Source organism: Neovison vison, chromosome 8 (genome assembly GCF_020171115.1).
Source record: "Neovison vison isolate M4711 chromosome 8, ASM_NN_V1, whole genome shotgun sequence".
Lineage (NCBI taxonomy): Eukaryota > Metazoa > Chordata > Mammalia > Carnivora > Mustelidae > Neogale > Neogale vison.
The window spans coordinates 94570832-94589223 of NC_058098.1; the positions used below are offsets into that span (position 1 = coordinate 94570832).

At 44.1% G+C, this 18392-nt stretch overlaps 1 protein-coding gene across 6 annotated transcripts in view; it reads left to right on the plus strand.

Annotated features, from left to right (window-relative positions):
* Positions 1–18392, plus strand: part of TET3 (tet methylcytosine dioxygenase 3) — a 101499-nt gene that overhangs the window by 54377 nt on the left and 28730 nt on the right. For all 6 annotated transcript variants that reach the window (XM_044261411.1, XM_044261413.1, XM_044261412.1 and 3 more), the window contains one exon: positions 17428–17518. In XM_044261411.1, the coding sequence (XP_044117346.1) occupies positions 17428–17518 (91 nt within the window). The remainder of the gene's footprint in view (positions 1–17427; positions 17519–18392) is intronic.

Here is an 18392-nt window from a genome sequence, read left to right on the forward strand (position 1 = left end):
ATTTGTGTTGAGGCCTGAGCTGGGTGGCTGTGAGAGGGAGAGGCTTATTTGGACGGCTCTGGGTCCGGCAGGAGCAGGAGGGGTGGAGTACATGTGGGTCTGAACCAGAGGTGGCCTGGGCGGCAGCGAGGGACCAAATCTGACAGGGGTCTGGCAAGCTAAGGTCGGCAGTTTGACCTGATGTCGTAGGTATAAGCGAGCTTCTGAGGGTTGTAAAGCAAGGAATGATCTGTCACTTCGTGCTTCCAACAAACTCTTCGGAAACCTGTAAGAATGGTGTCATGAACCAGGCAAGGAGGAAAGCGGGCCTGATGGAGAGAGTGGGCAGGCAGGGGAGGGGGCCTCATGGGGGAGGGGATGTGCGGTACGGACGGGCCTGGGGGTTCTTCCTGGGTGGTGCTGGTTCCCCAGAGCAGGCCGAGAGCCTGGACCTCTGAGTCGTGGGTTTGGACGCCGTTGGCATCCAGGCTGTGGCTGAGGCTGTGGTCCGGGTAAAAGCACTGAGGAGCCCTGCCCTCCCGTAAGTAATCAGGGCCAAGGCTGTGACGACTGCTCCCCGGGGGCTTCTGTCTTAGGCAGGCACGGATGCACTGGGAAGCTCCAGGTCTCCTCTAGGGCTATGGCTCTCTGCTGTGTATGGTGCATTCCCTAGAAGATGTGTTTTCAGGTGTTGCCGGAAAAGCACATCGATGCTAGTGAGGAGCGTGTCGAAATGCTTGCAATTTTAGGATGTACAAACCAGCTCTGTATTCTCTGCTTGTCAAAATAAATTAATATCGGGGCAATGGTGTGATGTGTTGGGGTGCTGTGTCCTTGTCAGTAAGGACGAGCTGGGCTGTCCAGCGCACTCCAGCTACCCCAGACTGCTGTACTCCTGACAAGGACTCACTTCGGGGACAAGGAGATGTTGGCCCCAGGGTTTCTGTCTGGGGGTGAACAGAAGGGCAGGGTCCTGCCAGATGCTCCCAGATGTGTTCTGGGTTTGTGGTTCCCTTAGAGGGCTAACCCTACATTCCTGGATCTTCATAATGTGATGACTTTGAGGGCCTCCTTATTTCTCAGTGTTTTGGAGAAGCTTGTTCTGATCATGGGAATTGGGCCCTTCCCTTTGCCCTCTTCTCTCTTTGCGTTGGTGTGTATCTGCACCTCTGCCCTGTGTTTAGTTTGTTGTTAGAAATTCCTCCCCCTGCAGTGTAAGACATGACCTTACATATTGTGTAGGCCATAGCTGGTCCTTGCCAAATATTTCAGGTATTGAATTCAGTTATTTGGATATGATGTTTGATCAAACTAGTTTTTAAAATTTGAATTCTAATTCCATCACTTCCTCGTGCCTAAAATGAAAATGATGATAACATCCCCTTGCCAGGGTTGTTGGAAGGATTAGATTAGCTAATATGTACACAGTACTTAGACGGTGTCTGGGGCGAAGCGAGCCCTCTGGGTGTTAGCCGTCACGGGGTATATCGAGTGCAGTAAGGCAAGAGAAAGAAGTGAAAACATATGTATTAAAAAGGAAGCCCAGGGCGCCTGGGTGGTTCAGTGGGTTAAGCCGCTGCCTTTGGCTCAGGTCATGATCTCAGGGTCCTGGGATCGAGTCCCGTATTGGGCTCTCTGCTCAGCAGGGAGCCTGCTTCCTCCTCTCTCTCTCTGCTTGCGTCTCTGCCTACTTGTGATCTCTCTCTCTGTCAAATAAATAAATAAGTAAAAATCTTAAAAAAAAAAAAAAAGGAAGCCCGGTGTTGGCTATGACTTTATTCATCAGTCATTTATTGATGACTAACTCTGTATTAACTACTGTGAAGGATCAAAGTTAGGAGACATGGTTCGTCTCTGAAGGATTTTGTCGTGTGCTCGAGGCAACCGCTGAAACCACAAGATACTCAGTCGCCCCTTTAGCAGGTGTCTGCCAGGTGCCCATGCGGTCGCACGGGTGTGGCTGGACGGTAGGAGTGCTCTGAACCCGCAGGCTTGGTTGCCATTACTTAGGGTGATGTTTTCTTGTTCCGAACTGGGGTTTGAAACAGGCAGTGAACCCAGCCGGGGAGAGGCGAGAGGGCAGCCGCTGCAGCCCCAGGAACGTGTGAGCCCCACCTTCGGGGCAGCAGGAGCTGGCAGGCGGCACGCGGGGCCAGCGTCACAGGGGTGCTCCCGGACCCTTGCTCCCCTACAGAGGATGGGTGTCAGCTCGAAGCTAGTGAGCAGAGGATTGGGCAGGAAAAGGTCAGCGTCCCACAAACCTGGCAGCAGCGATGCTGGCCACCGTTGCCCTTCCGCCGGGGAAGCGCAGGTCAGTGGGCAGCACCTGCCATGGCCAATCCTTTAGTGTTCCAGTTTGCGTTTCTCTGTATGCAATCCTGAGCAGAGAGCCCGAACCGAGCCTAGCTCGTGTTGTTTAAATGTTAGCTTATGGGGACATGCTTGGTGGGAGCCAGTAGACACAAGCAGTACATAAATGATCATCCCACCTACTTTAAAAAAGGGAAGGAAGGAAAGGAGGGAGAGGAAAGGAAAGAAAGAAAGAGGCGGGGAGGGGAAGGAAGGAAGGGAGGGAAGGAAGGAAAGGCAGTAAGGAGGGGAAGAAGGGAAGGAAGGAAAACACTGGAAAGAAATACATCAAAAGTGGCTGTCTCTGTGGTCAGTGGGTGACTTTTATGTTTTCTGAGCTTTCTGTAATGAAATATGTATTTTACAATCAAGAATTGTTTTGAAAGCGTATCCTGGAAATAGCCTGGAAGACAGATCGGTGAAGGGTGATGACCTTGCAGTAGAAGACTGGTTGGGGAGCTATTGAGAAGAAGAAGAATTGTAATAGTAGTAATAATAATATTTACGAAACACCTGCTCTGTGTTTCCAGGCACTGTGCCGAGTACTCTACACTTAACTCATTTAATCCTCATAACACCTGTACGGGGGGCGTACTGTCAGTAGTGCCATCGTAATGAGGAAGGAAGCAAACTTAGATTCAGTAGTTTACCCAGGTCCCATGTCTAGCACACGGTAGAGGCAAGATTCGAATCTAGGCAGTGGGACTCTTAACCAGCACACCGTACTGTGATTGAAATTTAGTTGAGGGGTACCTGGGTGGCTCAGTGGGTTAAAGCCTCTGCCTTCGGCTTGGGTCATGGTCCCAGGGTGCTGGGATTGAGCCCCGCATCAGGCTCTCTGCTCAGCAGGGAGCCTGCTTCCTCCTCTCTCTGCCTGCCTCTCTGCCTACTTGTGATCTCCGTCAAATAAATAAATAAATAAAATCTTTTTTTAAAAAAAAAAAAAGAAATTTAGTTGAGAAAGGAGTCCTATTACGTAAAATGGTGGGATTAAGAGTGAAGAGGGCAAGAAAGATGGGATTCTCTTAGAGCCCGCTTCTTGAGGTGCTGGAGTTCGTGTTAGGGAGAGCCATCCTGTTTTCCAGAAGTATCTAGAGATCCCGCTTTTGGACAGTTGCTTCCATCAGTCAGTATGGCAGAATTTGTCTCTGTGAACTCGGGCTCAGGACAAGGGTTAGGAGTAAAGGCTGCTCACTCTGGCATTAATGTCAGATGGGAACCGTCTCATGTTCCAGAAACTCATCCTCTCAGCAGTGGTAGGTAGAGAGGTGAGGATTGCAGGTCAGTTTGAGGAAGAATTTTCCATAGAAGTGACAGTGGGATTCGGAGATGCCATCGTGCATTAATAATGACCAACTTTATAAAGGCATAAAAAGGTTTTATAGCATAGCAAAAGAAACTTAATATTCAATATGGTGACTTTTGCCAAATTGGTGCTTTTGGCTGACATGGGCTTCACTGACGAACCATAAAACCCATACACAAAGAGCACTGTTTTTCCCTTGTATAAAGACTATGAGTTTCTGAAGGAATGGGTGACATTCATTTGGACTTATTCTCCAAATCTTGAAATACTAGAATTAGAGGCACCTCTTGAAGCTTCAAAGAAATAAATTTAGAAGACGTGAAAGGAAGTGCCCTTCTCCAAAAGGTAGTATGGTATGTCCACTTTTGGGAAAACTTACAAGTTGAAGTTTTATTTTAGATTATTGGAGGAAGAGAGTATTGATGTATTTCTAATACTTTGCGGCACGCAATAGTGATCCCCTTAACCATCCTGTAATACCATTGTCAGGGGCGGGACAGTGAGCAGCAATGACTAGGAAGAGATAAAATACTACTCCTAGATGGGAAGGTTCACAAGATGAGCCAGCTTAGGACAGAGAATGAGTTCAGGTGGCTTTTTAGTGGGAAGGCATCCTTGGAGATCATCTGCTCATCCTTTTACAGTTGAGGAAACAAGTTTGGATTAACTTTTGAGTCTTGTCCCCCGTCTCTGAGGAGCATCGCATAGACAGCTTTAGACATTAGATCACAGGAAAAGCAGATTGGGAGACAGATCTTAGGAGGCACCTTCATAGGAATGACATTTTCATTGAGTTGATCATCTACCTTAAAGAAATAGCCAGAGGCCAATATAAAAAAAAGGTCCTTTTGCCTGGAGCATGGTGAAAGTCTGGGTGAGAGGGAGCTGTTGTCCAGCAGATATGGCTGGTAACAGTGCCATGGGATCTGAATGGGGGACACAGAGACTTACCTCTCTTTACAATCAGGGAAAGTCTATTTTATATAGTTTTTAGGAGAAGGTACCCCCCACCCCTGCCTCTCATTCATTTTGAGATGAAGAGGAACTTCATGTGTTCTAAATATTTTTTTGGGCAATAGACTATTTGGATCCCAGCATAAAGATGGGGAATCTGACTCTGGGGAGGGTATCAGAAAGAAGTTCCTGGAGGAGGTGATGTTTGAGGTGAGACGTTTAATGGATTAATACGAAGAAGGGAGAGTGTTCCAAGCAAAGGAACATAAAGATTGTGGAGATGAAAAACCTCATGAAGCTGGAGCTGTAGTGGTGAGAAAACATGGGGAAATGCAAGTAGTTCTGGTGTGACTGGTGTATTAGATGAAAGGTTGGGAGTGGCCGGACAGGAGAGCTTCAGGGGATACAGAGATGATACTGAAGGCAGAGAAACCAGTTTGCAAGCTGAGGTGTGGTTCAGGCAAGAAATAATGGGTGCCTGAACTCAGAGAATGACATTGAGTGGGAGGGAGGAGAGAAGTGGATGGATAAGAGAAAGATTAAGAAAAAGATTAACTGCCGGCTGTAGAAGCAAAGGAAGAAGCAGCATGTCAGGTGGCTCCTGGGGCTCCAGGTTGGGTGACTGGGGTGGACAGTAGTGCCATTTACCTAGATTCAGAATCCTTGGAAGGAAGCAGGTTTGGACATCCAGCCTTTGAGATATCTGTGGGACCTGAAGGTTATGCATCGAGGTGGGTCTGTGCGTCAGAGGTTCTAGAACAAAGTGATGGTAGTTAATGTTTCAATTATGATCATTCCACCAGGCTGAACGTGTAGATCGAGAAGAGGCCCAGGAAGGGAGCACACTAGCATTTAGAGGGTCTCAAACAGGAGACTGTGAAGGAGGGTGTGGAAGAGACGTGGGAAGACATTGAGGTTGGGGAAGGCTAAAGAGTCAGCACAGAGCTGGGAGGTTGGGAGGGCTGAGAGCCCAGTTCTGGAGAAACTTCAGGATTCAATCCTGGGTTCTTCTTTGTCTCACACGATTTGTTATTACACATGCGCTTGTCTTGTCGATTGAATCCCCAGTTCCTTAGGAATGGGGTCTGAATGTTGTATTTTTAGAACGTTTAGACTGGTGCTAAGCATTCTGGTAGGTGTGCTTCCTATTTTTTGGTTAACTGGTCAACCTTATTCTGCCTCCCTATTTAAACTCTGCAGAGATGTCAGATGAGTTTAGGCACAATCTCCTTCCCTTTAACCTTTGTCATCCGTGAGTGTGCCCCTGTTATAGAAGTATTTGTGTCCACTACCAGCAGGCCTGGCACTCTGCCCATGGACTCACAGGCAGCTGACCTGTGATTTTAGTTTTTAAAAAACTCATCTAGCACACCTAATCCAGGGTAGGGCCCAACCCCCTACCTACCCACTGTGTGGCTTTATGCCTGCCGGGAGGCAACAAGCTAGCAGCTGGTGATAGACTGTCATGAAAATAGAGTCTAAATAGTTAATATAAACCTGAGCTGTTCAGCTTGAAGTCCACTGAAATGGGACTAGGAAACTGAGCATTTTATATAGGATTGTTTGGAAAAAGAAGACCGGTACATAAAACCCTAGTGTGATCTTGACTCCTATGCATTAATTATACCAGTTATCAGTTGTCTCTATCAATGTCATAAAGAGGAAAAGTGCCTCGGCCTGTGCTCCCATGTCTTTCCGTGGCCGTCATCTTTCCCACTGGGAAAGTGTGGGTGCCTTAGTCTCTGTGTAGACCGGGTGGTGGGGAGCAGAGAAGATGGGAGGTTCACTTAGAAATTAAGGATCCTTGGGACGCCTGGGTGGCTCAGTTGGTTAAGCAGCTGCCTTCAGCTCAGGTCATGATCCCAATGTCCTGGGATCGAGTCCCACATCAGGCTCCTTGCTCTGCAGGGAGCCTGCTTCTCCCTCTGCTTCTCCCTGCCATTCTGTCTGCCTGTGCTCACTCTCTCTCCCTCTTCTCTCTGGCAAATAAATAAAATCTTTAAAAAAAAAAAAAAAAAGAAATTAAGGATCCTTCTTGCTGTTAGGCAGTCATGAGTAGTTTCTTGTGTTTGGTATCTCTTGCTGATAGCAGAAAGGATACATTTCATTCTCTCCCTCGCCTAGTGCAAAAGTAGAGCAGAGCATATTTTTCTGTCTTAATGAGCATAAAATTAAGTGCACAGGGCGAAGAAAAGCACCTAGAGCCACATAACCAGCACTTTTCTCAAAAATTGGATTTTTCTCTCCTGAGCTCTGCCCCAGAGCTTCCTACTATGTATTTTAGGGGGGTTGGAAAATCACTTCTTTCTGCTCCAGCGGCTCAAAGTGAGACATAAAGCAGATTTTTCTTCAAGGAGAGTTGAGGAATTCCCTTGCTCTTTCCCTCCGTAGAAGAGGAAGACACACCCCACTGGGGACTAGCAGGAGAATCGGTGACTTAACAGCAAGATAGCCAAAGAACCCTTTCTAGAAGCCTGGTGAAAGGAACAACAACCAAAACAGAAGTGAAAATTCATCCACTGAAGTTTGGAAGTAGCCCCAATCTTAAACCATGAATTCTAGAGGCTGTCTACTAGCTTAAGAGAAGTTGTATTAAAACAAAGGATGATGCAGGGTATACAGCTCGCAGTGTGGGGAGAAACAGTAGTGGACTCTTGGACACTGATGCTTGGAGAGATGGGCTGGGGACCACCCTTCTGGAAAGCATACTCTCTGGAAAGTGGGGAATGCAGACAGGCCCCCTTCCTCTCCCTATTCCAGCTTCTGATGGGGGTGAGGTATAGGGTGAGTTCAGTTAGTTGGAGGGCCTGGAAACCATATCCTAGGAGCCAGCTTTGTAGCTGAGGGCCAGCAGCACCAAACAAAGGCCATTGTACACAGAGAAGTATTTGCTAAACCACCGAACAAAAATCCTGTAATCTGTGGGGCTTTATTTTAACTTGATGTTAACTTATCACAGTGACCCGCTCACTCCCAAATGAGGAAATAAACCAGTATCGTAGCATTAGGACAGAGCACAACCCAACCCCCAATATACAAACATACATCTGTCCTTATTCAGAGGTGTTGGCCCCAGCAGACAGCGTGCCCAAAGATGAAATTTCCTACTTGTAACAGTCCACAGCCAGCTCCAATTCCTCCCATCCCCCCTCAGACTGCTGAGCTTTTGAACTAATAGTCGAAACTTCTCCCCCATCCAGTTCTTGAGCTTAATTTCTAAGGGTAGGATTTGAACAGGGTGCAGGTAAATCGAGAGGAGTCAGGACCTTCCACCCATCCTCCGTGGGGCAGGTGAGTAGACCAGTGGTTTTCAACAATGGGCTCTTTTGCGCTTCTTCTCCCCAGGAGACTTTTGGCAATGTGTGAGGACAATTTTGGTTGTAACAACCAGTGTGGTACGACTGGCATCTAGTGGGTGGAGGGCAGAGATGCTGCTAAGTATTCCCCAGTGATTGATACACAGAACATGACAACACAGGGCTGTCCAGTCCAAAATGTAGTACCAAACGGGAGAAACCCTGGAAATAAACTTTGCCGTGGAAAGATGAATTAATAAGCAAACAAACAGTCCCACATGCAATCCATTCAGATTCTGTGGGGAAAGTCGAGGGATTGATATATAACATTTAGAATGAAAGTTTACATTAGAGAAAACAAAAATTTGAAGAACTGATATATGCCGTCAAGGAAGTTGAACCAAAAAAGTTCCCTTTGAACCAGGAAGTGAAAGATGAGGGGCTAGAATGAAATTACAGAGAAGCTGCATGAGGTACAGATTAAATTCCAGAAGCAGGCATTGCACACAGCTGCACCAGAAGCTGGAAAAAGCGGAATCAGAGTTACAGGAAGAGCCAATCAGTGAGGAAGAGGGACTTGGAGGTCATGGCAAAACAGGAAAAGAAAACAGAAAGGGTCCTAGCCAGAGTGGGGAGATAAGGGGACCCAAAGGCCGGAGGAGGGGTCCTCTGTGCTGACTCTCTGTCAGGAATGCTGGCAACATTCACCGGGGAAGATCCTGGAACAAACTGAGCAAAGGCAAGAGCCAAAGGATAGAAAACTTTTCTGAAGCGAAAGAAAATGACTAAAAATGGACAAATCATGATCCTGACCAACTTACTGAATTTTAAGGATGAACAATCACCTACAGATAAATTAACTGAAAAATTAAGTCACACGTACTCCTTTTTTTTTTTTAAGCTTAAAAAAAATGCTCTTAAAAAACACTGTTTTAATCGAAAGACATATAGGAAGGTATAGAAACCTTAAGTGTATAGCTCAGTATGTTTTACAAAAGGCATGTACTTATGTAACCATAACTAGATCAAGAAACAGCTTTTCCATGGGCGCCTGGGTGGCTCAGTGGGTTAAGCCGCTGCCTTCGGCTCAGGTCATGATCTCAGGGTCCTGGGATCGAGGCCCGCATCGGGCTCTCTGCTCAGCAGGAAGCCTGCGTCTCTCTCTCTGCCTGCCTCTCCATCTACTTGTGATTTCTCTCTGTCAAATAAATAAATAAAATCTTAAAAAAAAAAAAAAAAAGAAACAGCTTTTCCAGCCCCTCAGGAGCTCCACGCCCAGTCCCCTACACCTGATTCACTAAAGCACACTGTAGCCTGCAGACCAAATCTGGCCCTCATCTCTGAGCCGAAGACAATTTTTATGTTTTTAAATAGTGCCCCCCCAAAAATCAGAAGAAGAATAAGGTTTCATGACTCATGGAAATTAGATGAGGTCCAAATTCCAGTGTCCATAATGGAACATAGCCATGCTCGTTTGTTTATGTGTTATCTGTGGCTGCTTTTTCACTACATCAGCAAAGATGAGTACTCGCCACAGACAGCAATGTCCTGTGAAGCCTTACATGCCATCTGGCCCTTCACATAGGTTTGCCAACCCCTCTCTTGATGTAACTACTTTTCTAACTTGTAACCACACTGACCGGTTTGCCTGTTCCTGAATTGCATACGTATCCTATCATAAATCTTTATGTATTCCTTCACATTCTGACTTTTTCTGTTTGTGTTGTGTTTGTGTGTTTGTGAAGTTCATCTATGTGTGTGTAGCGAGCGGTTCCTGTTGTTCCTTCATTCTAGTTGCTACATAGTGTTCTGTTTTGTGAATATACCACAGTTTATCCGTTTGACCGTTGATGATCATTTGGATGGTTTCTGATTTGAAGATTATTATGAATCATGCTGATACAAGATATTTTCTATAGATCTTTTGGAACACGGAGGTGTACACTTACATATTTCCATTGTTTATATACCAAAGACTGAAATTGTCTGTGTTCAGCTTAGGTTGCTACTATTCGTTTTCCAAAGTGGTTGTGACCCTTTAAACTCCTGCCAGCTGTGCTCCACATCCTCACCAGCAAATGGTATCTGCGGTCTTCCTGCCGTTGTGGCAGGTGTATCCCATCATGGCTTTAATTTGCATTTCCCTCATGACTGATGAGGTTGAGCACCTTTTCATACCTGTTCACACTTTTCTATAGAGTGCCCATGCAAGCCATTTGCCCATTTCTCTGTTGTGTTTCTGTCTTTTTCTTATTGATTGGCAAGAGTTCTTTATTTATGGTGGATCAGATTTTTGTTGTTGGAGATGTGTATTGCTGTTCTCGGAATATTAAGTTTGACCTGGGAATTCTATACCCACTTATGTTGCCTTTCACATGTAAAAATTTCATTAAAATACTTCCAAATATACAAGAACTCAAATTTTCTAGAGATGAATCAGATAAGTAATGTATTTGGGAATTTATATATATGATGGGACACTAAATATACTCAAATGTGAAGTCTGCATTTAAATAACTGTGATCATTGTTTTTCTAAAACAAGGGTAATTTATTTACTTATATTTGAAATTGTTTTATATCAAATATCTCTATGATAACAGAGAGGAAAAACTATGTTCACAAGGATGCCCACAAAAAACAGGAGACAAAATGAAGGAGGAGGTGGGAGAAATTGTAAGGATGCTAATAACTTCTTTCTCAGCAAAAGTACAATGAACATTACTAAAGACATACTATAGATTTTTTTAAATTACCAGGGTCGAGGGTAGGGAGTAAAAGAAAATATAAAACCTATAACAAATACAGGAAAGAAAAAAACAAGGACACAGCATGGAAAACATAACATAAAATGACAGAAGAGCAAACATATATTATGACAATAAATGTAAATAGGGTAAACTCAAGTACTGAATTTAAGATGAATAGCATTAAACAGCACCAAAAAAGGTTAATAAACCTTATCTTCCTATGAAAAAAAAGAGAGGCATATATTGCTTACTGATTGAGAATGTGCACTGCATTCTTTAGAACATTATCCCAACCTTGCAAAGTATTGTCACTTGTATGGCACCATAACCAAGTACAAGCCCATTGCTATAGAAAAGATACATACACACACACACACACACACACACACGTGTATATATACATGTATATATGTATATAAATACGTATATGTGTATATATGTGTATGTGTATATATAATGAGACATATTTTCTCTTGCCTATATAAATATATATAATGAAATATATAGCCTTGTGAATATATAAACATATACCTGTGAATAATTACATTTGCAAATGTATACTAGTTTTATAACTAAACATACTTGGTTTTAAGTTTAATTTTTTTTCCACAGAATATCTTCTCCCTGATACAGATATATAATCAACATATAATCAAGGAAGGAGATCTATCTATCATTATGTTTAAATCTATCTATCTCACATGTTTTTATAGATGTAGGTCAGGAAAAGGGATACAGTTAAAGGGAACAGTGCTTCTGAAGGGCTCCCTGGGCTGCCTTGTAAACTGACAGACGGGAAAGAATGACTTTGCTTTTGCTTGACACTCGGAGCTGTGTCTGCCTTTGCATTTTCGAGGCCTTCCCTGAGAAACCTGACCATCCAGTGTGGAGGCTGGCTTGGTTTTGGATCTGTATCTTTTTTTCCCTGCGGCTGGAGTGGCCAAGATTTGGTTTGCATCTTCTCCTTGAAAATCTCCTTTCTCTGCCTTTAAGCCAGTAAGTTTTGAGCTTTTCTGACTGGGGGGCAGAAGGTAGTCACTAAAAGCTACATTTTGTTCTAGTTCTAGTGGAAGATCCTGCAGTCAATCCATTATTTTGACTTTTCTCCAGACAATAGAGCTGGAATAGAGCCCAGAAGTTCTGGCATCTTCTTATATTCTGTTTTCTATATACCATGTAGTCTCCGAGCGCCTATAAAGAGCTTCAGACCACTACTTCCAACACCCACATTCTTATATTTCCTTTCCCCAGCCTTCTCTGGTCTCCCCTCCCTCCCGCCCCCATTCCATATGCTTCCTTCTACAATCCTCTCTGTGTTATGTTCAGAATAGTGGATATTTGGAGCAAGTCATTTTTAATCCTTTAGTTGAAAACATTCATTCATTCATGAAACATTTAGGCACCGATAGGTTGAGAACAGGGCTAGGTGCCTAACTCTCATCTCATCATCAACGATTCTAGAATGCAGGAACGCTATTTTAACTGCTTTTAAGGCTCATAAGGGTTGTGTCACTTGGCCACAGTCACGCAATTTGTTTGGCAGAGCCTGGACAGCAGCTGCCTTTTGAGTTCGTCTCATGCGCCAAAGACTGCACAGAGGAAGGCATGAGGGTTACAGGTCGGGAGGGTAACGGGTCTCAGGTCCCCAGGTCTCTGCAGAATCCACGTTCTTTCTGCCATGCCATGCTAACAACAGACACGGGTGGTGATACGTGCCTTGATATTTCTGCTGTCTGCAAGGTGCTCTGGGAATCCAGAGGTGAAGTGGACCCTGACAGGTGCCTTGGTGTTTCAAAAAGAGGCGGCATTTAAACTAGAACTTCAAAGAGCTTTTCCAAAGACAGAAATAAAGGAGGGCACTGTTGTCAGTGAGGAAACCCTCTTGAAGACACGGAGGGATCGCACAGTTGGGTGGCAGGAGCTGTGCTGTTCGCTGCCGAACGTGGGGTGGGACGTGTGCACAGATGGCTCCATGGGGCCCTTGTGGACTGTGCTCTGGAATTTGGGTTCTTTCTCTTGTCTAACATGGGGTCATTAGGGGGAAGCGGTGTGATTAGATTTTTTTGTTGGGGAGTGTATAAACTGACAGAATTGGGGAGGATAACCTAGGAGGGCTGAGATCGGTTAGACCATGCCCATAATTCAGACAAAAGCCTGACCCAGGACATTAGTGGGGGATGAAGAGCCTCCAGGAGCAGAAGCCGTAAGAGGCAGACACGTCTGGTCAATTAATTGGCTGGACACACCGTTGCTATCTTTTTGGGGGGGATCAAACCATTTTATTGAGGGGCTTCAGGGAAATGTCAAAGGGCTGGGAGTTCAGTGAGATCAACATCCTCAGCCTGGCTGGGACCTGCCCAGCTTCACAGTGGCCGGAAGGCTCTGCAGATGTTTTCTTGTTTTTTTTATTTTACTTTATTTTATTTTAAGAGAAAGGGGAGGGGCGCCTGGGTGGCTCAGTGGGTTAAAGCCTCTGCTTTCGGCTCAGGTCATGATCCCAGGGTCCTGGGATCAAGCCCCATGTCGGGCTCTCTGCTCAGCAGGGAGCCTGCTTCCCCCTTCTCTCTCTGCCTGCCTCTCTGACTACTTGTGATCTCTGCCTGTCAAATAAATAAATAAAATCTTAAAAAAAAAAAGAGAGAGAGAGAAAGGGGAGGGGTGTAGAGGGAGAGGGGGAGAAGGAATCTTAAGTAGTTTCTACACCCCAGGTGGCGTCCGACGCGGGGTTCAGTCTCAGGACTCTGAGATCTTGACCTGAGCCAGAATCAAGAGCCAGATGCTTAACCAACTGAGCCACCCAGGCGCCCCTTCTTGTTTGTTTTTAAAGCCAGAAACACAACTCATTTTCACAAACTTGCTCTTATACTTATTTTTAGTGTGGGTGGTGACCCAAACACCGTTTTGCTTGCACATAGTGTGTATGTGTGATGTATGCACACTCATGTATGTGTGTATATGTGTGTATATGCACACTCATGTATGTGTGATTGCATGTGTACACTGACTGTAGTGTGTTATACATGCAGTATTGAAATTTTCTTTTTTCCTTTCCATTTAAAATATCTTGGAGGTCGTGTTTTGTCCGTAAATCTGGAGCTGCCTCATTCCTTTTGATATTGCTTAGCATTTCATTATACGGACATGCCCCAGTGTCTTTGGAATACATAATGCATCATGATGGACATTGAGGTTTCTGTTATTTTGCCATTACAAATGAGGTAGTGAGTATTCGTGTATACAAGTATTATTGTGCACATATCTGAATTTCCAGAAATGAGTTCTTAGAAGATTTGAAATTCTTTGTGAAATTGCTGAGTCAGATGGACTCATGTGCATTTGTGATTTTAACATATTGCTAAATTACTTTGCATACTGCCTGTTTTCCTGTACTCTCACTAACACAGGACCTGAAGGCAACTTCTCGGGAAGGTAAACCTGGTACCTTCTTGTGTTTTACAGATGTTTGAGCCATTTGCATTTCCCTTTTATCCTTTTTAATTTTTTCTCTTGAATTATTGACCTTATTTAGCTATAGAAGTTCTTGATATTTTAAGGAAATTACCCTTTTGTCTGGTATGAATTCCAGATATTTGTCTCCAGTGTGTTATTTGTCTTTTAGCTTGACTTTTGGTAGTTATTACTATAAACTTTTTTTTAGTTAAATTTATCGGGGTTTGTATGTATGTGCCAGGGGGCTTTAGAATTTCGTGTTACACTTAGAGAAGATTTCCCTTTTCTTTTTCCCCTTTTTTTTAAAAAAAGATTTATTTATTTGACAGATAGAGATCACAAGTAGGCAGAGAGGCAGGCAGAGAGGGAGGAGGAAGCAGGATCCCCACTGAGCAGAGAGCCCGATGCAGGGCTTGATCCCAGGACCCTGGGATCATAGACCTGAGCTGAAGGCAGAGGCTTTAACCCACTGAGGCACCCAGGCACCCCAGATTTCCCTTTTCTATGAATATTTTTTTAACTCTCCCGTTGTTTTTCTTTCAGAACTTGCATAGATTAATTTTTTTTTTTTTGTATTTAAATCTTCCAGCTCTTTGGAATATATTTGAGGGTAAGGTATTGAGTATGGATCAGATGTTTCCCCCATTGTCTCAACACTGTGCATTGAAAAATGAATCTCCCCATTGATTCGAAATGCCATTAGATATCTTCTTATTTGTGGATATTATCTACCCAGAGAGACCATAAACTTTTAAAAGGCAACAATTAGATATCATCCTATCTTGAATCCCCCATAAAGCTGAGCATAACGTTGTGCATAAAAGAGGTATGAGAGTGTTTTTATATACAAAGAATTGTGACTTACCTGTATAGGAAAGTACGCAAAACATTCACATATAACTCAGTGAAAATTTATAAAGTGAATGCCTGGGTAGCCACAACCTAGATCAAGAAATGGGCCTTTCCTCCTCCTCAGAAGTTCCCTGTACCCCTGTCCCATTCCCATTCCTCTTCCATCCTCCAGAGGCAACCACTCTCTTGACTTGTGACAATGATTTTCTTGTTTTTCTTTATAATAAGAATGGACCATATAAAATCACCATTGTTTGTAGGTAAAAAAGCCTTTGAATGTCTGCCATTTCATATTTTAGCCTAGTAATTTTACCACCTCTGCATGTGTCTTTAAACAGTATAGTTTAGCGGAGCCTACTTTTGAATATTATTTAAGTGTAATCTTACTGTATTTGTTCTCTGCCATGCTTCTTTCCATTACTGTGACATTGGTGCTCAACCATGTTGTCGAAGGTTGTCAGTTCTCACTGCTACAGAGATCCCATGGTACAATGTACCACACTCTATTTATCCATCCCACTGTGGCGGGATTATAGGTTTCCAGTTTTGACTATTGAAACAAGGTTGCTATGAAAATCTTTGTACATGTGTTTTGATGCATATAACTAAGATTTCTTCTAGGACAGAATCCACGAAGTAGGGCCCGCTCCCTAGTTTTTTATTTTTTTCAAGCCTTTAATGATTTTATATGTATATAAGAGTTGCAGAGTTGGGGGGCGCCTGGGTGGCTCAGTGGGTTAAAGCCTCTGCTTTCGGCTCAGGTCAGGATCTCAGGGTCCTGGGATCGAGCCCTGCATCGGGCTCTCTGCTCAGCAGGGAGCCTGCTTCCTCCTCTCTCTCTGCCTGCCTCTCTGCCCACTTGTGATCTCTCTCTGTCAAATAAATAAATAAAATCTTAAAAAAAAAAAAGTTGCAGAGTTGGAACAGAGAGTTTGTGTATACCTTTTATCCATCTACCCCTAATGTAAGCATCTTACATAGTTATGGTGCACTTAAAAATCAGACATTAATGTTGATACAATATTATGAACTACAGACTTTGGATTTCATCATTGTTTCCACTAACATCCTTTTTCTGTTCTAGGACCAGTGCGGGATACCACATTGCACTTCGTTGTCCCATTTCTTTAGACATAAAACAAACTTACCAACTACAGTATATATAGTATTTGTGTAAAGTTCTTTCTGTTTTTAGCCACATATAGTAGCCAAAAGCTCCTTACTATGACATAGTCATTTGGGTCTCCTTTCTTTCACTGAGAAAAATCCATTTAAAATTCATCCAGGCTCCGTGCCTCAATAATTTGTTCCTTTTGTGAATGAATGAATGAATGCAGCGAATGTCCAAAACATAAAATTCAACTGTTGGGAAGTAAGCACTTCTGTGGTGTTTAGTACATTTACAGGGTACATCACATCTGTCCAGTTCCAGAACATGTCCATCACCCCAGCACAAAGCCCCGTACTCGTCCCGGAGTTCCTGTGTGCTCTGTCCCTCTTCCCAGCCTCCAGCCGCCGTCAGTCTGCATTCTGCTTCCGCAGCCTCGCCGTTCTGGCTGTTTCCCGCGGGCAGGACTGTGCAGCGTGCGATGGTTTGGGTCCGGCTTCTTTCACATGTCCTGTTTTTCAGGTTCATCTGCCTTGTACCCCCATGTCAGTACTTCCTCTTTTTTTTTTTTTTTTTTGGTTTAAATTGTGGCAAAATATATATAACAGAACACTTGCCATTTTCACCATTTTCAAATGTACGGTTTAGTGGCATTAACTACACTCACAATACCATCCTTTTCATCCCCCCACGCAGAAAGGCAGTGCTCAGTAAGTCCCCTTTTGCTGCCCCTGCTGGGCCTGGTACCTTCTAGTCTAATCTCTTTCTCTAGGAATTTGCCTGTTCTGGGCATCTTTAAGCGGAGTCCCACAGTAGCCGTCTTCTTGCGTCTGGCTTCCCTCACCCAGCATCAAGTTTTCCAGGCTTATCCATGTTGTAGCAGGGTTCAGAAGCTCGTTCCTTTGTAGGTTTGGATGACGCTCCACTGGGCGGTGACCCCTGTCCTTCTGTGGATGGACATTTGTGTCGTTTTCACCCTTTGGCTCTCATAAATTAGCCTACAAGTATCCGAGTGAGTCGTTATTTTTTATTCCCGTGTGTATAGCCCTAGGAGTAGAGTGGTTTGCCAACCCTGGTCTAGAACGCGGACAGCGCGACAGACTGAATTCTGAAGTGGTTCTACCACAGTCTTGACAATCTTGACTTGATTTTACCAGATTCTTCCGCTTTTGCCAGTCTGTCTGGTGTGCCGTGGTGTTTCACTGTGATCTTAATGTGCGTATCCTGATTCCTAAAGGAGTTGAACACATTTTCACATGTTTATAAGCCATTTGAATTTCTTGTTTTGTAATGTGCCCATTAACGTTCCTATTGGTGGTTTGCCTTTCTGAATTGATGTTATGAACCGATGCCTCCAAATAATGTTTACTCTGTGTCTCTGCAGAACAAATAGTGGAGAAAGATGAAGGTCCGTATTATACTCACCTGGGATCTGGCCCCACGGTAGCCTCTATCCGGGAGCTCATGGAGGAGCGGTGAGTGACGCCCAGGTGTCCAAGCAGAGGTGGGCAGTTAAGAGAGCGTGGCATTGAAGCGCCTCTCAGTGTCATTGCCTCATACCGGACGACAAACAGGAAGGAGGTCGTGATACCCAGACTGGAAGGTTGACTACGGGGCTCTCTCCGTAGGTCTGCCCTCTCTCGTCCCCGCCCCGGCTCTTCTCTCTCTCTCTTGAACTACTTTTTATTGAAGAAATTTGGTGAAATGACCCTGTCCCGTAGTGTTTCTCAAGGTCTGAATTTTGCTGCTGGCTTTTTTGAAGTATCAATTACTTTGTCCTTCTGCCCTCGCTATGGCCTATAAATTCGCAGCTGGAGCTAAAGACGTCATGGGAATCAGATCATTTTTTCTTTCTTTTTTTCAAAACAACTTCATATGTGGTTTTTTGTGCCTCCACTAGGAGGAATAGAATGTTTCCTCGTTGGCCAGTGGGTATCTATTCAGGTTATACCCTGAGTCGTTGTGATGCTGTGCCAGGAGTCTGATAGCTTTCTCCATTCCTCATGTGGTATTATGCTCGGGGCTCACATTCCACACTTATCCAAGAAGCCCCAGTCCCTTTTACTGGGGGAAAAGTACTTAGAAAACAAACTCTGGTACTAGATGTGCCCATTGCTTCTAGGCCATTTCAGTAGAAAGAGTTAAGAGAGAGGTGTCGGGTTTTTATTTTTGGTTATTGATTACTGATCAGATACATCGCAGTTTACATTAACATTTAGAATGCAAACTCAGGACTATAGGATTTTTCTTTAACAACACGGTTTTGTTTTTTTAAGCAGTTTGTATATATAGAGACTTTAAAATCTATGTACGTGTCCAAAGCAGATTTGAAATGCCATGAGTTCCAGT